At 37.4% G+C, this 25,860-nt stretch overlaps 2 protein-coding genes and 1 long non-coding RNA gene across 3 annotated transcripts; 2 read left to right on the top strand and 1 right to left on the bottom strand.

The window, feature by feature from the left end:
* The first annotated feature begins 1,144 nt into the window (after positions 1-1,144).
* On the top strand, positions 1,145-4,538 carry prl2 (prolactin 2). The gene is made up of 5 exons (XM_077234548.1): positions 1,145-1,237; positions 1,433-1,611; positions 2,721-2,828; positions 3,207-3,386; positions 4,163-4,538. Exons 1-5 carry the CDS (start codon positions 1,216-1,218, stop codon positions 4,352-4,354), a joined length of 681 nt encoding a protein of 226 aa, XP_077090663.1. The 5' UTR covers positions 1,145-1,215; the 3' UTR covers positions 4,355-4,538.
* On the bottom strand, positions 1,162-12,411 carry LOC143741962 (uncharacterized). The gene is made up of 3 exons (XR_013205298.1): positions 12,330-12,411; positions 3,171-3,353; positions 1,162-1,596 (listed from the first exon to the last, which is right to left on the bottom strand). It is a non-coding gene; the product is annotated as an uncharacterized LOC143741962 (long non-coding RNA).
* nuak1a (NUAK family, SNF1-like kinase, 1a) lies at positions 8,779-22,592 on the top strand. The gene is made up of 7 exons (XM_077234536.1): positions 8,779-9,845; positions 14,110-14,230; positions 15,712-15,863; positions 17,447-17,512; positions 17,586-17,705; positions 19,087-19,219; positions 19,322-22,592. The coding sequence occupies exons 1-7, from the start codon at positions 9,612-9,614 to the stop codon at positions 20,353-20,355; spliced, it is 1,860 nt and encodes a 619-aa protein (XP_077090651.1). The 5' UTR covers positions 8,779-9,611; the 3' UTR covers positions 20,356-22,592.
* Positions 22,593-25,860: the final 3,268 nt, after the last annotated feature.

Raw genomic sequence — 25,860 nt, 5'->3', positions numbered from 1 at the left:
AGTAAACATCCAACCACATTAACATAAATGTCTGAGGTCAAGTGTCTCATACCGAGCACATGCAGCACACAAGGATAAAGGGAAAAAGCGTGATCATACTTGCCACATCAATCACCACATACAAAGGTTGTTGGGTTTGGTCGGATCACTGTGTTCACCCTGAGTGCACTGGGCCTTAATAAACAGAAACAGTGTTCTCTGTCTGTATTCACCTTAAGTGTTCGCTCTGACTCAAAAAGACACAAAATATGTTTCCTTCCTATCAGCATATACATAGTCCATTTTCCAGCACCTCAAAACACTGAAAAGACAATTAATAATAATAATAATAATTTGTGAATGTTGTACCCATTTTATTGATACATTTATTTTTATTTGTATTCTCCCACATTAATTAGAATGGAATGGAATAGAATAGAATGGAACTAAAAAGAATTGATTCGAACTGATAATATAATATAATATAATATAATATGATATAATATAATATAATATAATATAATATAATATAATATAATATAATATAATATAATATAATATAATATAATATAATATAATATATAATGTGCATGAATATTACTTTTATATTATAATTATTTTATATTATATTATATTATATTATATTATATATTTTTTGGAACCACTTCATTTAATTGTAAAATGCAAGACATACAACATGCATTACTTATTTTTATTTATTTTATCTATTTATTGTAATCCATGACATTTTCCAGTCTTTGGAATTATTCAAATGCATCACTGAAGACTGACAAGGCTGAATGAATTAAAAACTCTAAAGTCAACTCAGGCCAGCTCTGTAAACTATTTCTTCTCTACAATGACTATTTAAAGTGCACGAGTCACTGGCATTTTGGGTCATGTAGGATGTCAGAAGGCAAGAGCACCAATCACCCAGGTTACTCTGATGGGGCAGATGACAGGAAAGAGAGAGGGTTAAAGAGGTAAGAACGCAAAATCGAAGCGGGCAGCCTGCAGGGACTGGGGGGGGGGCATTAGTCACCATCTGATTGAAGGAACAGACACAATGGACTATGACAATCACGCCATCGTCACGCACGCATATTTTTCATGCCCGCCCCCTTCGTTCCTTCCTTCTCTTTAATGGGCAGATTCGTCCCTCAGCACCTAAACTCTGAACACTTTAAATAGCAGTCCGACCCCTTGCTGTTCCACAACCTCTCCTCTCCTCTCAGAATGTCTAGGAGCCTGAAGCAAGGTATATTTCCATGAAGTGACAGAGACTCTGATTCAAGGAGACTGGCTAGCTTTTGAAGCCCACAGTTAGAAACCAAATCTTTTTCTCCATCTGCGGATGTATTTCTCGGTGGAACTTATATTTTCTCTAACCATCTGCTTCTCTGCTCTCTGTCTCTATTTCTCTTTCTCCCTGTGGGTTTGTCTCTGTCGGCAGTGGCTGTGCTACTTGTGGCACTTCTGTGCCTGGATCCTCATGGCCGTGTCGGCTCTGCACCCATCTGCGCACATGGGCCATCAGGGTGCCACGTCCCATCCCTGGCAGATCTCTTCGACAGGGTCATTCAGCACTCTGCCAGAATGCACAGCCTCTCCAACGATCTGCACTCAGAGTTTGTGAGTCACATCTGTCTTTTCTTCTACTTCTAATTGTTCTAATGCAACTGTCATTGTAACAAGCAGGTTGTAAAATGTTTTGCAGATGCTGAAGTAAAGTTTTATTTCTGCATTTTGTAATGCAAGTGCATTAGCTTAATGAACATTTCTGATCAAATATATCAAATAAGGATGATCATATGTGAAAATCTATGGTATATGGTTTGCAATTTGTTAAAAGTCAAATCATTACACAAGCACAAACAAAAATAAAAATCACAATCTGACTGAAATATTTGTTCTTATTAATAAAGATAAAATTCTCTTTTTGCTAAAATCAAGTATGAATTCAAATAAAAGCAGACTTTTTAAAATATTTAAAAGTGAATGATATATGTGACCCTGGATGACAAAACCAGTCATATGGGTAATTTTTTTGAAATTGAGATTTATACATCAGATGAAAGCTGAATAAATAAGCTTCCCATTGATGTGTGGTTTGTTAGGTTAGGACAATATTTGGCCGAGATATAACTATTTGAATATCTGGAATCTGAGGGTGCAAAAAAATCGAAACATTGAGAAAATCGCCTTTAAAGTTGTCCATTTATGTTCGCGATTGTGCTGCATTCACTCACAAAAATAAATGTTTTATACATTTACGGTAGGAAATTTACAAAATATCTTCATGGAACATTAATATCTTTACTTAATATCCTAATAATGTTTGGCATAAAAGAAAAATTGATAATTTTGACCCATACAATGCATTGTTGGCTATTCCCACAAATATACCCATGCTACTTAAGACTGGTTTTGTAATCCAGGGTCACATATATGTATTAACAGCTTAACAGCAAAATGAACTTTTCTTTGCTAATAATATAAAGAATTAATTTAAATAATAAGACATTGTAAGATTCAAAAAGCGCATAAGATATTTAGATCTCAGATATTTTATTGTACATAATAAGAAAATGCATAATAGCTTTTAAATAAAATGTAAATTATTTAAATATAAAATCTATATTATTTGTATGCAATTTAAAATTTGTCTAATATGATGAATAAAGTTATTCTAATGTTTAATCTCTAATCTAACGTGTTAATTTTTTTCTTTTTGTTTAAAGGAACAGTATTTCCTGCCCAGCAAAAATCATATTGGAAAGATATATCGCAAATGTCACACCTCCAACATACTGACTCCAAATGGCAAAGAAAATGCACAGAAACTAGCTGTGAGTATAACATCCTAACAAACCCTACCTAAAAAAAAACATTCAGATTGCAAGTTCAGCTCTAAAGTGGATTTATCACATTGAGCATCTGTGATTCTGCTGCCATTGCTTGTCCTTAATGAACTGAGTTCTCTGATCCCAATGCCGTCTTATCACCTCTGTGCCCTTGCGCAAAGCACTTAACCGCAGCCCGTCCCAAGAGGACTGTCCCATCAATTAATGTACTTAAAGTCACATCTGCTAAATTAAGTAGCCCAGAAACCATCTCCTAAAACTCTTGAGCCTCATTAGATGATTTTATGCAGTTTCAGCTGTAGAAATGAGAAGTAACTTAACGCATACCTGTAAATCTTTAAACGGTTTAAATTTGTGTCTCAGCGTGAAGAGTTAACCGAGGTGATTCTTAAATTACTGTTGGCCTGGAGGGACCCCTTGTTCCAGCTGCACCAGAGCATGGCTCACCAGCGGGACTTCAACAGCTTCAGCAGTAACAAAGCCCTGGAGATGGGTGACATGGCCCATGAGCTGAGGAAAGGGGTGGAGAAAGTCACTGAAAAGGTAAGTCACATCGAAGTAAATAAGATACGGAAGTGCATGGTTAAGACGGTTCAGGAGAGGAGTATATGACAAAGGCCAGAGTGTGTCTGCGTCATGTATTAGAAATAAGCAGAAAAGATAGGTTTGTGACATCTGTGTGACTGTGAGTGTGTTTTTCACTTTGATTTCCTAGTATAAGCATTAGAGATGATTTCTGTTGTGAAAACTATAGCATTAGATATATTAGATCAACTATCATTAAACATAACGTTATGAATACTAATGAAAAGAAGCTGATTTTAAACATTTTTGTATATATATCCACACTTAAAAATATATTCCTAAAAATTGTGACATGGAGAATTTGTAATAATTTAATTTTCTTCGTTTAAGTATTTACTATATTTGTCAAGCTTAACCATTTAACCTTACTCAAGTTATTGCAAGAAAAACGTGTTATTAAACGTGTTCTTTAATTCATGGGAAATGCATAGTTTAATCAATAACTAAAACAACATTTGGCATATATATACTATTAAATGTTTTTTATATTTATGTAAAAAGACACATTAAATCAAACATCCCTCAAAATTTGGAAAAGGGTTGCAAAAAAAGGAATGTAAATAAAAAATAAAATCATATCATATAATAAATAAAATATAATAAATAAATATATAAAGATACAATATTCTGTTTGACCTCCTGTGGTTGGCAAAGAGTTTATGAACTTTTCTGATTTGTGGAAAATGCCTGCAGCACTGTGATTCATTCATTGTTTCTCTCTCGTCCTCTGTCAGATGAGGGTACTGGGAATGCTTGGAAACTCTGTGACAGGTCTGTCGGCACCAGAAGCCATGCTCCCTATATCTGACAGCGGAGAGGCCATGAGTGACTACGAGCTCCTGTACTGCTTTCGTCGCGATTCTAACAAAGTCCAGAACTATCTAAAGATCCTTAAGTGCAGAATTGTACCCGAGCATGACTGTTAGGAAAAAAAAACATGGCCCTTTCACCTGCACTAATGGACTACACATGCTGGTCCCCACTTATCAAGCATTCTTGACTCTGTACCATCAATTAAGAGTTTATTTGATCCTAATTGCTTTGCTAGTACTCCAAACCAAATCACTGCTATAATTATAAAAACATAAATTGTATGCAGCAAGAGAGGGGGAAATTCTGTTTCGCCTCTAACTGGAAATGATCTCATGAAGTGAATTCATTCTTTAAAATATTTTTCTATGCTTTTTATTTATATTTCCACATCAGTTACACTCATTTTAACCTTTCTTTTTTTTAATTTATTTATCAATCAATTTTCGCTGAATGAACTGACAACACAAAATTAAAATAAAACTGTAGATTCTTCAGCAGAGACGCAATGTTTACTGTATTTATTAAAGAATATGAATGAAACATCTTTAAATGGTGTTCCAAGCACATGTCCCACAATACAACACTGAACACACACACACACACACACACACACACACACACACACACACACACACACACACACACACACACACGAGACAATATAAGCATAGAGAATGTGCTGAGCAAACATTTCATTCATGACTCATTTGGGTATGGCAAAACTACACGTGCTTTGGGGTGAATAAATATTTAATTTAATTAAATCTGGCCTTGACTAATCTGGATGGAAGTTGTGTTTGTCTCTTGCTTGCCCTCTGCATATAATGACAAGTATCTCTTCATACAGTCGGACAGAAAGACCTCCAATTAGAAAGAGTTCAGTCTCAGCCTGGGGCCAGTGCTTCCGCCTGAACTTTACCATTTTACCAGAACATGCCACAGAATCAGGTGCGCTGTCATGTTCAAGGAGGAACAAGCTTTGAAAAAGCACAATAGTTTCATCTAGGAAAGCTGCATTATTTGTAAAAACACATTAAAGACCACAAGAAAAAAGACTTTCTTTTAGTCCATGTTTTAAGGTAGTCGATGTGCTTAGATCGATACATTATACAGATATCTCACAAATTTCTGTCTTGGAAAATTATATTATGTCCTTCATTCATAATACTGTTCCACATTCTAACAAGTATCACAAGTCATGAGGGTATTCTGTAAATACAGTAGTACACGTATGCCACAGATCTTCAGAGAATTGTCAACCTTTGGTTTGTCATCAGGGGGCTGAGGTACAAAGAAGATATAAATCCACATTTCAACAATTCGGCTCAGTATAATAAACAATAAGTACATTAAAGATAAATATCAGGCCTGAAAAAGACCCTCCAGGTCTGAATTGTAAACTGCTTGATAGAGCCTTTTTTTCTTCTAGGTAGGCTAAATGCTTTACTCTAGTGGATCATTGTCCTCTGGCATTCTGGGCTATATTTTGATGGACAGCTCCTAAAATCAGATGAGATGGCTGATGCTCATCTTATGTTACCCACCAGAATCCACCTAACAGCTGAGCATTATGGGATTGACAGTCAGATCAGGCAAGTATGCAAGACTTGCTGTGGTGAGTATTGATAGAAGTGAAATATAGATTTAATTTATTGGGGTATGGTCCCTACATAGGGCATACAAAAAGGTCCTGATTTGATCGTTAGAAGACATTGGGGTCATTAGCTAATATGACATTATTCATATCTGCATGATTCAAACCTTGTGGTGAATAGGAAATGAATAATCAAGTTTGCTGAATGTACTGTGACTCTCTTGTGCCAGTGACATGACATGTACTGTACATTACGACACACTTGAGTCTACTTTATATTTCATTTCCATCAGCCAAGATTGGTGGTTTTCCTCCAGGGTTTCATCACTGTATTTTACATGATATTATTTTGTTCCCTCCTTTATTTCTGTAAAGCTGAAGTCTTCAGTTGCATATAGTGACACACACACACACACACACACACACACACACACACACACACACACGCACGCTACATTTAAAACAAAAAAACCCTAAAATAGTAAAATATATATAAATATATAAGTTGTAAATATATAGTTACAATTTAATTTAAATAACTGTTTTAAAATGTAATTTATTCCTGTGGTTTCAAAGCTGAATTTTAAGGATCGTTACTGCATGCCTTATTATTATTAATGTTGAAAACGGTTTTCTTTTTTATTTACTTTTTTATTTTATTTTTTATTTATGTTTATTTTTCAGAAGCCATGATACATTTTTTTCAGAATGTTTTTTATGAATAGAAACAGCATTTATTTAAAATAGAAATCTTTTGTAACATTATAAATGTCAATACTAACACTTTTGATCAATTTTATGCATCCTTGCTGAATAAAAGTAATAATTTGATCCAAAACAAACAAACAAACAAAAATAATCTTACTGACCACAAACATTTCATGTAAAGACACATTACAGCACAGTGGAATTAGTGAAGCAAATTATAAACCCAACAATGTCAACTATGTTTACAATAAGAAAGCAGCTTAACATTGGGTCCCACAATTTCATAATACAGTTTTAGGAGGGTAACAAAGTAGATTTTTTATATATTTGGCCAATTGTTCTAATTATGTTTTCAAAATAAGGCTGGATGTTAAATATTTTATAAATACAAAATGAAGTCCAATACCAGCGTCATTATTGTAGGAAGTGGCCTAACCCTTAAAAGTAAACTGTGCTTTGCCCTTTGACCCACAGACCCCTGAGTCACAGTTACAGAGACAGCCGAGACCTGAGCACCCCGTCATCCGGAAACGGGTGAGCTGTGCGCAATGCACACGCACAGGCCTACATCAGCACCACACACACACACACACACACACACACACACACACACACACACACACACACACACACACACACACACACACACACACACACACACTCCAGCTGTTTCTGGATATCAGACAGACAGATTTGCTGATCTGTATTTTTCTATTTTTAGGTTTAAAATGATATAGTAATACATGCATCATTCTTACATCATTCATACATCGGCAAACATCAAGACATATCAAATGCTTGTTTTCTAGATGGCCAATAGGCTTCAGTTACGTCACAGACACAATGTGCTACTTGCTATTATTAGGTTGCAGAAGGTCATGACACAAATAAAGTAAGGTCACATGATAACAAATGTATCATAATACTGTTTGAAAATTAGTTTATTGCAAAATGTCTGCTGTTTTTAAATTATAGGGCAAAGTACAGATACAGTATCACCAATATATATCTCAATATAAATTAAACAAACTCAAATATTCTATCTATGCATAAGTTTAGCATCCAATGGACAATCAGAACTCGGTAGATAGTTACTTGCATAAAAAAAATTTAGTAAGTAACGTAATCCTTTACACATTTAAGGGAATATAATCTGACTTCTTTTTTGATTACTTTTGACCTAAATTGTTTATCACATTGAATAGGATAATATTGTACCATATTTATATATGCCATTCTTTGTTATCAACAACATTCCCAGAATGAGGTCCATGATGGAACTGCAGGGGGTTTGTGAGTTTAATGAAAAGAATAAACATTTAAATAAATTATTTAAAAAAAAAACAATAAAAATAAAACACTTAAAAGATTGAATATTTTACTTATTTAGCTGCATGTCATGAGACAATTAACTGACATCAGAGAACCGTGAACTTAATTTTATTATTTATTATTACTATTGAATTAATTTTATTATTGACATAACTTGGGTGGTACTTCAAGTAAATATATTAGATCAAAGAGGTTCAGCGGACAAAAAACTGGGGAATCCCAGCATTGCATGTAAATATAAAATGACATGAATTTGTACATTTTAATGTGTTTGAAATACAAAAGCCTTCCAAAGACAGTAATACGTGATTAAATGACTCACTAAGTGATAATTCAACAATTAATGTGTTTGTCACCGATTAGATTTACAATGTTGAAATGTTGTGAAAACACTTCTTAAAAGTAAAAAAAGGATTTTTGTAAATGCAGCGATCAAATGGTGTGTGGGTCTCAGTTTTCAGGGATAGGTACATGACAGGTCAGTGTGTGCAATTCCACAAACCTAGAAGCCATTGTGAGATAAACATGTTATCATATAATCAATAAAAATGTAACGGTAGTCAATTATTTTAAAATTTAATATAATCTAACTGCAAGTATTTCATTTTTGGAATCTGATTAAGTAATCCAGATTACATGTAGCTAATCAATTACTACCCAGCACTGTGCACAATACTTGTACTTCAGAAACAATTTCTGAACACAAAATATTGTTGTATCTCCATATGATGGCAGTATTTGATCCCAGTAGGCTTTGTGACAGCTGCACAAATATAGCGCTATTACTAGAGGGCGCTGTTGAGCCATATTTTGCTACAGCTTAATGTCCTGAGAGGATGACCAAAGTTTAGGAACGCAAGTTACAACACAAACAAAAAACAAACACTGGACTACAGGGGAAGTACAACCAGACATTCATGATATGATGCCATGTCTAGTGGATTTCAAGGAAATACAAACCAGAGATTCTTCATTAGAAAAGCCATGATAGTGCCAATAAAGCGTTTCTGACACCGAGTTTGGTCATATATTCATCTTCTGTCATATTTTTATTCATTGTTATATTGTGATGATTCTAATTAAAATTGTAATTAATAGGCAACTGCAGAACACATGCATAGCCTACATTAGCCTATATATGCGACTGGAAATGCTTTCGTCGTACAAATAAAGCACATTAAATTGAATAATAAGTGAGAGAGAAAGTGATGAAAGGAAAGCACTGACCAAACCTAACAAAATACAGTTAAGTGTTCTCTATTACGCCATTATTCTATTAGGAGAGAGAGAGAGAGAGAGAGAGAGAGAGAGAGAGAGAGAGAGAGAGAGAGAGAGAGAGAGAGAGAGAGAGACCTGCTATCATAACTCCGCCTCCGGCTTCATCCAGACTGCATTCTTTATTCCTGTAGTCTTTACTCTGGAGAAAAGGGAAAAAGTAGGGGAGGAGAAACACGCGCCGGTAGTGGGATGTACGGGAAAGCATGGAGTCCGCTTGCGCATATTTGAGCTGACAGAGACGAGACGAGCGCATCCCAACACGAGAGCTCTGAGCACTTCACCTATGAATGAATGACGGGTCGCTCTCCTTAGACGACCCCCCAAAAAATCCCTGACCCTATTCATCAGCAGCATAAATAACGACTGGACACTGAGTTTGGGATATTTGCGACTTTCTACAGCGTCTCAGCGGCGATCTTAAGATTTATCGAGCATCTGGACACGTCGCTGAGGAAACCATGGATACGGAATCGTCCCAGTTAGGGAGTAACGGAGCGAAAGAAAGTGAGCTTCTACCGGTGGACTACCCGGGAGGAGAGATGCCAGCTTCTCTCGGTTTACGGAGAGGGTCCAGCGTGAAGAAACATCATCACAAACACAACCTGAAGCACCGCTACGAGCTCCTCGAGACCCTCGGGAGAGGTACATATGGAAAAGTGAAAAAAGCCATAGAGAGGCACACTGGACGAGCGGTGAGTTGACAACCATGCATATAAGACTGAAAAATGACTCAATAGCGCAAGAAACCGTTCTCAAAAGGGTATTAACTATGTTATAGATGTTTCTATAAAAATTATTTGAGATAAACAGACATTAAGTCAAGAATAAGCTAGAGCTATAAAATGCAGAAGTTCTATGAACCAGGTCATTTGGTCTTGGTGACTAGGCAAATCTGAATGTCGAATGTCTTTTCTGGGATCCTTGATAAATATGGTGTTTTTTCCCATCATGGAGAAGCAAGAGACAAGAGAATCTCACTGTTTACTCGTTGTAGAACAGATCAAATTTTTTCTTTCTTATGGGAGAAATTGTGTGGGTTTCACTCTACATCAGTTGACTTAATTAAACATTCCTTTGAATTGTTGGTGAACGTAAATTCGCCTCTAATGGCCATCATTACATGCACAATTTCCCCTGGCAAGTGCTGTCTTCCGTCCCTCAGTAACCGGGGTCAGATCATTTAGGTCATAGGAGTTGACCAGGTCAAAGGTTTCAAAGCACGAGAGGTATGTTTAGGTTGCAAGTAACCTAAGCTCCTTTACGTATCACTCTGGACTTCGCTAAGAAATGCATAACATCTGTAGAGCATAGGATAAACCACTTCTGCTTTGGAACTAGGTCAGGACATTAATCCTGAGACAGATCTACATCTTGAGTAGGGCAGAAATGGACCTATTGGTCAGATCTGTGGGCGAGAGAAATGTGGCCTGATGTCAACAGCTGCTTGTGCAGAGGATGTTCTCAGAGTCACGTCCGGGACATGGTAACCTAATAAAGCAACCACTTAGGAGCGTTTCCGCAGAATTAACGCCGCCTAGATGGACACATTAGATGGTGTGGTTCTGTGGAGACCAACACAGCGGATTGTGTTTTCTGTGTCGATGGCCAATGCTAAATCTGAAGTGTGCAGATAAACTCAAGTGTTTGTGTGCTGAGGATTCTGGCAGCAGCAAATAATGTTCCAGCATATGCATTTAAAAAAGCTTTCACTGCCAAAACATGAGTGAGCTTCAGTGATTTGCTTTGTTAACTTTGTTGTTTAAATGGGTGTTCAGGGCGAAAAAAGACAGGTAGACTTTGTAGACTGCAGGGTAGATGATAAAGTAGCATAAACTCAAACACATTTAGCAGAGCTGACAGATTCTGAAGTCGCAGTCCACACTCATTGTCTGAATGGACTGATTGTTGAGTCTTAAGAATGCATGACTCACGCTACTAGCGAAAGGAAGTTTTTATATCATTGTAGGCTGAATTAAACCTGTATACTAAATAAGTAAGCTTACCCTTTGCATGTGCTTCTTTATAGAATTCCATTCTTGGCACATGTTCAATACAAGTTTAATATAATATAAAATATAATAGGCCTAGTAGGCCTAGTATAATATTATATAAACATCTCTCTTTAGAACTTACAAAGAAAAATAGTCCTGAAATAGGAAAATAAATATTCACAGGATTCACAGTATGTATCTTTTTTTTAAATACTGTTCAAAAGTTCAGATTTTTCCCCCGAAGAAAATTAATATTTTTTTTAGCAAAGATGGACTATCAATTTTTATATATATATATATATATATATATTAATCAGCACAACCCTTTTGAATCGACAGTCACAAAGAAGAAAAACAATAGGTTAGTCTAAGGTATGAGGTACTTAACATTTCTGGACAATTTAAATGCTTATACACAAATTCTAAAAATATGAGTTTTTTTATTGAAAGGAAACTGACAGTGTATGTTTGGAGAGAAAGATGGAAGCGGAAGGTGGAAAGAAACAACAAATGTGACGACAGGCTTTTTTTTTTTTTTTTTGCTCATTCATTGTGTTCAATTCTCTTTGACGCATTGCTCCGCACGAGTGCTCCGGTGAGTAAAGGTGCTCCCTTTTCCCCTTAAACGGCGGACAGGTAAAACAACACAGCTGTTGTGTGAGGCTTCGACAATGGCTTGGTCTATGTCTGAGAGACAATGAGAAGGCTTCAGTTATAGCCAGGGGTTAGAGAAGAGCAAAGACTACAGCCAGCTGGCATAGGCATCAAACACAGGTTAGCCTAATGATCTGTAGCCACAGGCAGGGAAACAATACCACTCAACCATGTGCGCTTCCCTTCAGCATGGTCAAAGAATCACCTGCACACCCATCTGCTGCCATGCAATTTTAATGAGTTTATGCTTTCACTGTAATTGTTTTTAAGTTTGAGAGGAGAAGACATTACATCACATTATAATGTCCTATAGTGGCTCTTAACGCACATTGGGTACCCACACATGCACACTATTTCTGGCTCTATCTTACAGTCTCTTTAAAACCATTCACCATTCCTGTGACAAACACCAGACTGAAACCAGACAGATCATATCCAAGTATGAGTGTTACATAAGTCACTGATAAGGTAACATGCAATGCATGCATTGCAGATATCATTAGGCAAGAAAACAATACAATGCATACACACCCTGCGCAGACGTTTTCATTTTGTCCCTAAAAGGCTTGGGGTGGCAGTTTATCGGTGCCGTGAACAACACTGGGTGGACAGGAAGTAAGCTCTGTCAGCACCACTTCCCCTTCTGAGTGTTTTATGAGTCAGTGGAGGAACAGGCTGCAAACTTCCTGCAACTTTAATCCCTCCTCATGACCACTCAGATTTAGTAAGGCAGAAATCTTCCCAGCATCCTCAAGCACACACACACATATTATCATATTATATATAAATAAAATATATATATAAAATATGTGTGTGTGTGTGCTTGAGGATGCTGAGAAGATTATATATATATATATATATATATATCAAATATGTGTGTGTGTGTGTGTGTGTGTGTGTGTGTGTGTGTGTGTGTGTGTGTGTGTGTGTGTGTGTGTGTGTGTGTGTGTGTGTGTGTGTGTGTGTGTGTGTGTGCTTGAGGATGCTGAGAAGTTTTTTGCCTTGCTAAATCTGAGTGGTCATGAGGAGGGATTAAAGTTGCGCATATATATATATATATATATATATATATATATATATATATATATATATATATATATATATATATATATAGGATACGACTTTAGATTGTGAATAAATACAATTACTTTACCAGCTAATTCAATAAATTGTTTTGATAACAAAAAATAGGTTCTTTGAAAGCAGGCTTTTGAGTGCAGACACATCTCTGTGATAGAGCCTGTTTGGGAGCTTCTAAGTGGGACATTTAAAAATAACTCCCGTGGTGCGCCTTCTCCCGAAAAAGCCATTCACCTTCACAGAAACCCATTTTTGCTCAAGGTTAGAGCTGCTCACAGCAGATCTAGACCCCGTAATCTTAACATCTCCTTAGTACTTGTAAAGAAAAATAGCACTGAAACAGGAGTGTGCACGGCTTTCTAAGGAATCAAAAATGTTTATGTTTAAAAATGTATGATTTACAGTATGTATCTTTTCTCGAACCGCTGTTCAAAAGTTGTTTTTTCCAGAAAGAAATTCATATTTTATTTAGCAAGGCATAAAATATGTAAGACATTTATGATGTTACAAAAGATTTCTATTTCAAATACATGCTGTTCTTTGGCCCCTTCCAAAAAAAAAAATATTACAGCGTCCACAAATATCATATTAGCTTTTTTTCAAAAACCTTTTTGATAATAAATAAGAAATATTTGTTGAGCATCATATCAGCATATTACATTGATTTCTGAAGGATCGTGCGACATTAAAGACTGAACATTCAGCTTTGCCATTCCAGGAATAATTTATATTTTAAAAAACAGTAATTTTAAAGTATAATAATATTTCACACCATAACGGTTTCACTGTATTTTTGACCAAATAAAGGCAGCCTAGTCCATTTGTTCATTGTAAAAAATGTCCATGTTCAAACCCACTATATACAATTGCTCTGCAGGGTAAATAAAAAGACTACTACTACAACCAGACTGGTTTGTTCAGTTAATATGTGGGTCAACTGACTGACTAAAACAGGAAATACTTTTCATGTGAATCATAAAAGAGAGTAGGCTCTTCTGTTTCTATGATCTATGACCCCGGGCCAGGATGTCACTGCAACACAAATAATTGACCCATGTCCTCATCAATACTGCTCAATCAAACTGAGAAGCTGAGCTACTAAACCAGGAATCTATCAATATTTTCAGTTGCCTCCAATCGAAAGAATCATTAATATTACTTTGCACTAAATGTAAGCGTGCTACAAATAGTATTCATATAGTTGATTTTAATAATGTGTGTTGGTTCTCAGGTGGCGATAAAATCCATCCGTAAGGAGAAGATTAAAGATGAACAAGACATGGTGCACATCCGCAGAGAGATCGAAATCATGTCTTCTCTCCGCCATCCACACATCATCTCTATATACGAAGGTAGGCCTAGTCTTTCATAGTCTTAACACACTCAGATAAAGCAGGTTCAAATCTAACTGAGACAACGTTCCTCATATGTATTCAGAAAACCGAGCACAGTTTGGGATCCAAGTTGTCTGAATGGATCAAAAGTCTCTCAGCGGGTGTAAACTCCACACCCTTTGATGCAAAACGTGCGGTTTTTCTCAACTGCCAATCATCTCTAGACCCGTTACCCTCATGTTTTATTTATGCAATCTGACCACACCCTCCTTAGCCCAAGGGTGTTGATCAGGCAACAACATTGTTGGGGGTGTAGACTCTCTAATGGAGATGAAGCGGATGCATTGAGGCTATTACAGTCCTGCAGCAATCAGCATGTTTAAAAATGTCCCACGCATGTAGCTGTGCCTCTCAGAACATAAATCAAAAAAAACATCAAATCAGGCCCCAAGCGCAGCACTCCTTGAGCGGGATACTCAAAACAAAGACTTGACAAAGCTGCTTTATCTCCACGCTGACAGAGGGAGACGCCACGGCTGTGGACTCATGCCACGCTCTCAGCCAGGGGTCATTATTACTGACCCTGGATCGGTCTGAGAGCCGGTGCCAAAACGGAGCACGCTCAGTCTTCTGTGTCTAATACGGATTAGCTGAGAGAGGTAATTACTCAGCGCTGGCCTGGGATTGAGTTCAGTGTCTTGAACGTGAACTTAACTTGTTTTCGAAGAGGTTATTCTAACAACCTCGGTTAGTCCTGACCTAGACAGTCAAAAGGTATCCACATACACATTGTTTGTTGTTGGAAGTGGCACCAAGAGAGCTGAAGAAAATCCACTTGATAAGCAGGATTTTTCATCGTCTATTCGGTCCACTGACCATCACTGTGACGACCAGCCTCTGGGCACTAAACAATGAAGGGTCACTATGGAGATTCTCTTGCTGTATCAGCAGAAGGTGGAAGAGGATCTCAATGGAGGAACAGCTTCAGTCCCCTGCAAAATAAAAACAAACATTTGCTGAGGTCCCATTTTTTCCATCAGGTTTTTAAGAGAAACACTTCTCTGATTGGCTTAAATGATAGCTATTAATCTAAGGGCTGCTACTAAGAATACCATGTTGTGCAAAACACGTACCTTTTCTTGGAACGGTAATGTTTACGCCACCATCCCAGCTCACGCACACCAAATCTCACTTCCTGTCTGCACTTAACACCTGTTAACAGTTGTGGTCCCGCTTGCAAAGACAGCTCCTAATCGCCATGACCCTGACTAAAGCCAGACACGCTGGCATTTTTGACTCCTACATACAGTACTGGCAGCGGCCAACAAAAACTTGAGCCAAACAGTTAATGTCAATGATAGAGCGCTTTAGTTAGTAAGTCGACTTAATGGAAATATGCTATTTTCATTTCCAGGCGATAATGCTTTAACATGCATAATGCATTGATGTTGTGTAATCTAATAATGTGCTGTTGTGTTTGCTTCTATGTCTATTCACAGTTTTTGAGAATAAGGATAAGATTGTGATCGTGATGGAATATGCCAGTAAGGGCGAGCTGTACGAATACATCAGTGAGCGCCGAAAGCTCGGTGAAAGGGAGACGAGACACTTCTTCAGACAGATCGTCTCTGCTGTCCATTACTGCCACAAGGTGAGGTCAGAGCCCACAAACATCATATCCGTGTGGTGAGAAAAATGAAACGGTACATTTACGCGTGACCCTCGTGTTGTTCTGTATGACGTTCTTTCTTCCATAAAATAAAAGAATTACAAATTTAAATAGTGAAACAGTTTTGGAATGACATGAGGGTGAGTAAATGATATACATTTAATCTTCTCATGTATTTCAACCCTTTAAATGTTTAGATAAATGTAGATTTTTTACTCCCTTTCTTATAATCACAGTCCAAGATATATTAGCATTTTTCAATGATGACATTGATGAAGTGTTTCTGTATTATATCTGAAATTATAAAACAGCAAGTTTCAGCCCTGGATGCTAATTAGATGCAAAATTCTAGTTGTAGGATTATATTGAATGAACTTGATCACAAAATGAAATTATCAAAAATGTGTGCTTAACACTTTAATTAATTTAAAATATGTTTTACAAAATCAATAAAGTTTGAGGCCATGCTTTCCCTGCTTAATAAAACAAAACAAAACAAACAAAAAACAAACAGCTTAAGATGGTTTGTTGGTCTTAGTTTTTCTTCCAACCTGTTCAAGCTAGTCTTTTGGCTGGTTTTAAAGGGAATTTTGTACTATTCAGCTGGTCAGGCTGGTCGTCCAAACGTGAGCTTGGCCACACTAGCTGAAGACCAGCTTGTGGCAAGCTGGGAGACCAGATTTAACTAGCTAAGAGCAGCAAACTAGCTTAGGCTGGTTTTAAGTGTTTTTTTCCAGCAAGGATATTGTAAATAGGCTCTACTGCATGTCATGCCTTTAACCGCTAAGTACAACATGCAGTGCCACAACTACACTTCCTATAGCACAGCGTCTCATACCTTAAATGAAGCCTCTCAAACTAAACAACTGACATCTGTGCAATGTTCACATGCAATCGACATGATTCACACATGAGCTCTCTATAGAGTAAATAAAATGATTAATCTATGAAGGAGGACTTGTCATGATATGCGAGGGATAAACTCAACTTCCAAGAATGTCTCGATACAAAAGGTTGTGAAGCCAGAGAGCAGCTGTGCTCTTCTGTCCTGGTGCCAAGCCCTTCCTCATCTCATATTTTCCCACTTTCCAAGCTTGATCATTTAAATTGACCTTTCACACTGATCCAGCCCATATTTCTTCATTGTTTTTCTCTTTTATTTCACATTGTAGTGCATATTTTTCTAGTTTTACAGAGTTTAAAGGTAGGATTAAAGCAGAAGATGCTGTTCCTAGATCAGAACAAATGGTTAGCCGGTACCCAGGGCCGTGTCAGCTGGAAAGTGAAGGGTCCTGGGGGAATTTAGAGTGGGTTTGGCCTTTGTTCCCTTACAGCTGGGCTGATGATGTCATCAACTCAGCTGGGGGATTCCAGCTCAGCCCTTCGGATCAGGGAGAGCCAGGAGGTCATCACGAAAATGGGGGAGGTGATTCAAAGATCAGGCTATTTGACATTCGGGTTATGATAAAAATCACTGTAAAAAATTAGGTCCATTAACCTGTTTGAGGTCATCAAATATGACAAAATGTTGATCGAAAATCAATTATTTTGATGATGTCTTACAGAGTGGAGTAGTGCACCGAGATCTCAAGCTGGAAAACATTCTCCTGGACGACAACGGTAACATTAAGGTATGTTATAATTTTCTTCCAGTGATTTATTACTCACAATATTGGCCTGTTCTGATTCTGTCTTGCCTTCCAGATTGCAGATTTTGGTTTGTCCAACCTTTACCACAAGGACAAGCTTCTTCAAACGTTCTGCGGCAGCCCGCTCTATGCCTCCCCTGAGATTGTGAACGGACGACCATATAAAGGTCCAGAGGTACATTATGAACTAAAATTCTCCAGTTATGCAACTCTGTAGTGCCATTTAAGAGGTATTCATTTTTCACCTTTAAAAAAATGAAGTCTAGGAAACACAATCACATACTTCCTGCCTGAAAAGATAAGAGAGAACAAAACACAGATAACAAAGAGAAAGAGAAAGTGTTTTAAACCACCCCCACCCCTCATTCCAAATCCCAACACACTCCAAACTTAGTCACTCCCCACACAGGAATCATTCCACACGCCAAGTCAGTCAGCATACCAAACATCCTCTATAATCCAATGAGAAACAAAGACTAACAAAAAGAATGACAACTAATCTCAAAGCTATTTTCAGGATATCAAGCATTTTACACCCCTTCCACTATTCCTAATATTTAATAGCCAAACACTAAGCCTGTCTGGAACACAGGAATATATCACAATTCCCATACTATTTCCGGTTTTATTGTATGATGATGACACATGCACAACTCTAAAAGCTTTGGACATTCAATCATACAGTGATCCCCCCTGGTCCCTCAATCATCATTACATAACTCCAGACCATGGGAAAGGCATCATTCTTCTCGCTGGTCAGAGATCAGTGGATCAGGGCCAACAATCACAGAGCTCCTCACATCTACTCAGGGTCAGATAGGTCTGAAGTTAGGGGAGTGGACGCTTCCTGCACTGTAATCAGCCATTGTTTCCCTCGATACCTCCTCATTCCTGGCCTGCACCCCTGGCTAATCAGCAGAAGGGATCAGACAAGGTCAGGCACGAGAAATTATTAAATAACGAGCAGGAATTATGATGGCAGTTACTGCAAAGATATATGTGAGATTACCTATTGTTCTCATACATTTTAGGTGTACAATGACAGCTTGATTAAATGTTCATAAATATAGGTGGAGTTAACTTTATGGCCCAGACAGGAAAATCAAATTCCAGAACCTTTTAATCTTTTGCTAAATGACGACAAGTCTTCACTGGCACGTGTTCAATTAGTACATACGGTCAACCAGTCTGTGAAGCCATTAAATATATCAATTTTTTTTTAAGTGTCATGATGATCATTTAACAATGTTAACAAAAATATGACTAGAAAGAGAAGTTAAATTATTATTATTATTATTATTATATAGTTTGTTTTGTGTCACTTTGCACAGCTCAAAATAAAAAGGTATTTTATTTTCATAGTAAAATTAAATCAATATGGCATGATGAAAAATATATTTAGCCTATAGACAAAAACAAACAAAACAAAAACTGTAAAAAATAACACTGGAATTTTGTCATATAAATGCACATTTAATTGAAAATGTTCCATAAACCATTTTCCAAAACTTTATCTCCCAGTGGACCAATTTACCAATGTGGTGTTGTTTTGACAGGTTGACAGTTGGGCGCTGGGCGTATTACTCTACACTCTTGTTTACGGAACAATGCCCTTCGACGGAGGAGACCACCAAAGACTCATTCGCCAGATCAGCAATGGAGAGTACAGGGAGCCGCCACAGTCATCAGGTATGTGTCATCTCTACAGACATTTCAAAGTTGTCTGAACCCAAATCTCCCTACTGAACCTAAAGTTTCCTGACCGAATTCAAATCTCTCCGTCTCATTCAGATGCTCGTGGATTGATCCGCTGGATGTTAATGGTTAATCCAGAGCGCAGGGCTACAATTGAGGACATTGCAAATCACTGGTGGGTGAACTGGGGCTGGAAGACCAGTGTGTGCGACTGCCAAACACAAAGGGAAAACAGCTCCCCAATGCTTGCCCGCTTCATTGACTGGCAGAACCGCTCTGAGGTCCGTCCAGGAAAACCCCAGCGCCCAGAGCCTGGTAACACTAATGTCACTAATACAGCCTTGACTCCAGCCCGGCGTTTGAGAAAGTCCATGAAGGAGAACGATATTGGAATGTGGGGTGTAGCGGAGGAGAAGCCGGGCCTCAAGAGACCAAAGAGCATTCTGAAAACTCGGGCGACCAGTGGAGACCAACGATCTCAGAGTCTGTGTGAACTAGAGCTCAGGCGGTCCATTTGCTACCTAGATGTTGAGTCCGGTTCGAGTCCGGAGCGAGAGGACACTCTGGGCGGCTCGCCAGCCAAAATGGTGTCCATGTTACCTAAGAAAGGCATTCTGAAAAACAATCAGCAGCGCGAGTCCGGTTATTACTCCTCACCAGAGCGCAGCGAGTCCTCCGAACTGTTAGGGGACGCTACTGTGCAGCCTCCTAACAGCTCACCCACCAAACGGTCTGTCGGGAGGAAAGGAATACTGAAGCGTAATGGGAAATATTCCACACACAGTGCTGTGGGAGTCCATGGGGAGGTCCCGGTTGACTCAACCCTTTCACGGAGCCAAAGCAGACCCTCTAGCATTGTGTACGAGGAGACGTGTCTCTCCAGCATGGGCTTGGACTGGCCTCCCGCCTCTCCCAAACCCAACATCCGGGGCTCACTGTCTGCCGAAGACTTGCTGCAGATGGCTGGATACAGGGGCCTTCAGACCGTTGCGCCCCTTCCCAGCGGAAAGGGTGCCCGTAGCCCTCCCGGCTCCCCTGGAGACAACGGCAGCTTCTCCTTGCTGGCCGATCTGGATGATGTTACCCAGGTGTACCAGAAAGCCCTGGACATCAGCAGCCAGCTGAGCTAGACTTGGACAAAAAAGCTGAATATACGGAGAGACTGGAAGAGTGAATGATTCCCAGCTTGTCCTTCTCTTCACAGTGCTACTATGTAAATGTTTACAGGTCGAGAAGCGGGACATTTCAAATCTCCATTCACCAACTCGTGTTGATGAGCATTTCTCATGATATACTCGTTTTAAACTCGACAGTGGAGGGGAACAACAGAAGCACTTTAAAGCGGCTGTTCTGCTGCATGTAATGTACATGAGAACTGGGACCGTGTTATTTAAGTTATTTATCTGTCATTCATGTTTTGGCCATTTGAAAATGCCAAGGCCATTTTATAGTCCTTGGGAGAGTGTTTTCATCAATACAGGTTATGAATTATGAAAAGTGTTAGATAAAGGCGATTTGCAAATCTGTATAATAAATTCTCATTGTATAATAGCAGTGATTTCGGTGAAGTAAATGCACAACAGTCCATCAGTAATGTTAAGACTTGAGAAGCTAAGACTAAGAATTTGGAAGGATTTAAGTTTAATATACAGAAATAATAGTAGCACTATATTTTACAGTCCTGTTTCCCATGTAAATACTATGTACTTATTATAGTAATTACAATAACTGGGTAATAATTAGGTACTAACCCTGAACCTACTCTTAACCCATGTAGTTGCCTTTTATAAGTACTTTCTTAGTACACTAAGTGCATGTACTGTAAAATTAAGTGCAACTGAAATAAGAACATACTGTTTTGACAACATTTACAAAAAGTACCAAAAGGTACTACTAACATGTTCTTAACATTGACCATGGTATTCTTGAAAAACTGTTAGTATTAAAAAAATATATATATTACCTGTTAATTTTGGCAGCCCTAAAATACTACAAACAAGAACCAAAAAATAACTAAATAAATAAGAGTGTGATGATAATTTCATTACTAGGCCATATCAAAGTACCATGATATTATAACTTGATGCCATCACTTTACCATGGTACTTACTTTTTTGTAAGAGAAGTTATAGAGGGTACCAAAAACACACAGAGAAATTCATGATCCCAGAGCTCAATTTGAACTTATTGTGGCAGAGACAGAGCATTGCAAATGCTGACATATCTCTGAGATCAGTTAGAGAGCAACTAGTGGAACACAAAGCACATGTAAGGGCAAAGGTTGTATGTGTTATGATACCATACATTCTCATTCTCTGTAACAAGCGTACACACACACACACACACACACACACACACACACACACACACAATGTTAGTGCAATGGGCAATTATATGAGCTCCCTGAAGCACGAAAGTGTGGAAGGACAAGTTTTGACCTATGGTGTAGTTGTGGTCCAGAAATGACCTGCATTTCAACAACACATGCCATTTAAGACAGGAAAAGAGATGTCAAACTTATCTTTTCATGAGGCGGAGTGTTAAAAGACATATTATGAAGGCAGTAGATTATGAAAACAAAGATTAAGAATGAAAAGGTTTCTTTTAAAAAATGGTAATCAAAAGGTCGCTTTTCGAACTGTAAAATCTTCAGGAAGTAGTATATTGTGCATGTGTTTTTTTGTTCAACATTCAATGGCATGCCAAGATAAACTGAAGATATACCATGCCTTTTCCCCTGTATTTTCTGTTTGTTTTTGGTTGTTATTGGTAGTTTAAATTCTACACTTGCTCACACAGGCTTAATTTCAAAATATTGGTTTCATGAGGCATTTTTACTGTAGGTTAAGAATGAATAACAGCTTTAAACTATAAGTATGTGCTTAATATTAAAATCTGTGTTAAGATATACTAGGCAGTTCTTTCAACCTAAGCATCCATGTGTGGCAGTCATATGAAGTACAGTGTAACCATTTACATATATAAAATTAACTGGAAAAATAATTGTATCCAATAGGATATCTGTTATAGTCCATTTAGAAAACTTGACTGGATATACTACATATTTAAATTGTGTTATTTAATGCGTCTTGTATTATATACTGTACATTGTCATGGCTATTTGTTATTCTGTACCTTTTTTTCAATTTTGTCTTACGATTGTCTTGATTTGTGCCTTCATTGACATAAGATTGTCCTAAAATGTTAAAGTTATTCTTAGTTTAAATAATTTGTAACATTATTTTTGAAAAAGAAGATTGTCTGTATGGTTTGTTATGCGCACAGTTAGGTGGTGTATTAAGCCGTACTGTGCTGTTTGTGCTCAGTGCATAACAGTCACTTCTTTTAATAAATGTCTCGATATAAATACCATGTGTGTGTGTGTGTGTGTGTGTGTGTGTGTGTGCGCGTGTGTGTGTGTGTGTGTGTGTGTGTGTGTGTATCTCCACTCACTCCATTAAATGTAGAACACAAAGTACTCATAAAAGTTTAGAGCCTCTCACCCAACTAACCAGCTGTTCCAGGATCAGTGTCATAAAAAAAAAAGTATGTGTGTGTGTATATATGTGTATATATATATATATACATACACACGCTGTACTCATTGTTGAGACTGGTGTGCTGACCTTGTTGTGTCAGGCCGCATACATTCCTTCTTGTTTTTTCCTCAGCCCGCATGATCACAGTGCAACACAAGCACACATTTCTCATAGTAATGCATTTACTTCTCACGTGACATTTTCCAAAACAGCCTCACGTACATGCATTCAAAAATAATTTTTGCATGAATAACTAATGCCCACATTTACTATGCACTACAATAGACATTCTAAATAAAATCCAGTCACACAGACATTTTTTTTTTTATTATTATTGTAAATCTTTGAACATTGCCGTTCAAAATTTGAGGTACAGATGTTTTTTTAATAAATCTATTTTGCTCACCAGGATGCATTTTTTTTTAGCAAAAATGCAGGAACAGTAATATTGTGAAATATTATTACAATTTAAGGTTTTCTATTTTAATATATGTTAATATGTAATTTATTCCAGTGAAAGCAAAGCTGAATTTTCAAGGTTTTCAACTCTTGCGTCACATGATCCTTCAGAAATCATTCTAATATGCTGATTGTTTTAGTGAACACTCGCCCTGCTGCATGGTGTAAAACTCATCATTTACGACCTAATGCCTCCCGTCTGTGACTAAGTAGGTGTGTGTGTGTTTATGTTTGCGGGTTTGTGCAAGAATCTGTGAAAAATCTTCTGTGTCGGCACCTCCTCTACATACAAACACACATCCCATAAATCTCAACTAATTTTAGCTCAGCGTTTGCCCACAGTTTGCATTAATGCATGAGCTGCTAGGAAGTCTAGGCTACTTGTCTCTTAGGAATGTCTGGCCTTTTGAGCAGCAACCACTACAAAGACACAGAGGGAAAAAAGGAGAGGGATGGTGGGGGAAAGGGAGAATGAACAGACTAAAAAGGTGAGAGCGCTTCCAGTCGGACAGCTGATGTCAAAGCCTCATTTTGAATCCTGACCGCATGGAAACCACAACTACTGACAGCACAGGATCACACAAAACAAAGGCCAAGAACAGCAGAGATTCACTCATTGCCCCTTTCTTGCCTTTTTGTGAAAATATGTTGATGTTTAGGTTTGTGTGTGTGGTCCAACCAAACAGAACGTCTAAATCCAAATAGGACGTAACGGGATAGCTCTCTCTTTCCTGAAGAAGAAAAAAAAGCTTTTTCTCTCATTCCAGAGAGTGCTCAACCCATCTGGTCTTGATTGAAAACAACCCCCTTTTGTTCTCAAGGAGCTGCCTTGAATCACTGCAACAAGATCAAAGATAGATGTCCATTATTGCTGAATTAGGATCTGCTTACTATTCTAATACAAACCTGAACCATGAGAAAGACAAATGTGGTGAAACTGTTCTCAGATCAGCCCAGACACCTGACATTTACCAACACCCAGCCGTTTATCTGAAACCTCATGAGCCGCGTCCCCTTAGGTGAGATGAACGATCAAGGGCTTCCATCCTCTCTCCTATCCCATAATCCCCTCTCCCTCTGTACGCTTTCACACCAATATCAAAGCCCTCCAAATATTTTTCCTCATTCTTTATTCCTCCTGGAAGACAGTGAGCATTCTGTAGATTTTTTTCAATGGTGAAAGGAAAGAAAAGCTCATGAAGGTTTAACTGATCTTAAATATGTAAAATAGATGATGATGGCAACATGCCCATATTCAGTCTGAGAGTTGAATAAGTGTTGTCTTAAGTATGTTTCATCTTTTGTTAAATAAATGAATTAATTACATCTTATATATATATATATATATATATATATATATATATATATATATATATGATATTTAATTGTGCATGCTCATTTGTAAATTTATAGATTTATATTACTTTTTACATTATCTAAAATTTTAAATCTTTAATTTAACAGTTAATCTTTGGAAACACTAATAATTTAATTATTCAATGTAACATTCAACCTAATGCAAACTTCAAAATCTATATGCATTTTTCAAACCATACATTATAATCCTGAGATAACTAACTTTTATTAAAGTTTTTTGGTATTTTATGTTGAAGTTGTTCAGACAACATAGTATACATTTCACAAAATCCAATTATGGATGCATCCATCATTTTAAAAAGTCTAATTTTAATACATCTTCTCATAGTGTATGTGATAATATACATACCTAATATAAAGTGGCAATTTCATATGCAAAAATAAATAAATAGAGAAAAAATAGAGAAGAAAAAACAGAAGAATTTATAACATTTTTTTACCCCCATTAATTTCTTGAGAGTTTTAATTTACGTGGGATTGGATTTGTATTTAAGCAACTGTGTTATTTTAGAAATTGCACAAGACTAAATCAAAGCCTTTTTTTTATCTAATTGGTGAAATACTCCACATACAGTACATTCCATTTGATGAAGACGTCTCATATTAAACAGATGACAGATTGATGAGTAAAACACCACACTGGCTGAAGACCTACTAGACCTGAAGAAAGCAGGCAAGAACTACACAGACATAAACAGCCTGCTGTGAAATTAGCTTGAACTGTGTGTCGGAATGATAATCGGCAAAAGTGATTGTGCTAACATGCCATAAGTCTAATTGATCTCTGAGCTGTGAGGAACATATTGAGCATCAAATTAGAACCACCTCAAATTATAGATTGCGGACCCTACTGCAAACTTGAGCACATGCATTTCACAAGTTTCCTAGGCTAAATCTAATCCAAATCTCTGTAGCCTAATAGAGGGTTAGTGGATCATTTATATAAAAACACACTAAAAAGTGATTTTGGATAACACCCATCTAATCAAATCTTGTTGAATTTGTCACTGTACTCATGTTAGACTCACTGAACTAGATCTCTTTTCTCCCTAACATCTACACGAGGTTTGAATTTAAGACCGATTATTTTAACTCTGCGGCATTAGATGATAACAATCTCCTCCTGTTCAACAAGAGATTCATAATAGAACAGTGGCATGCAAGAATGGACATTCATTCATGTCTACACTCCTAAGGAAGGTGCATACCGACTCTGAGCAATGTAAGAAAGAATGTAATAGAAAGTCAAAAATAGTTTGG

This window comes from Siphateles boraxobius, unplaced genomic scaffold (genome assembly GCF_051911475.1).
Source record: "Siphateles boraxobius isolate OS27281-9 unplaced genomic scaffold, OSU_SipBor_1 19, whole genome shotgun sequence".
Taxonomy (NCBI): domain Eukaryota; kingdom Metazoa; phylum Chordata; class Actinopteri; order Cypriniformes; family Leuciscidae; genus Siphateles; species Siphateles boraxobius.
Note: the sequence above shows the minus strand (reverse complement) of the source record. Positions and strands in the feature narration are given on the sequence as shown.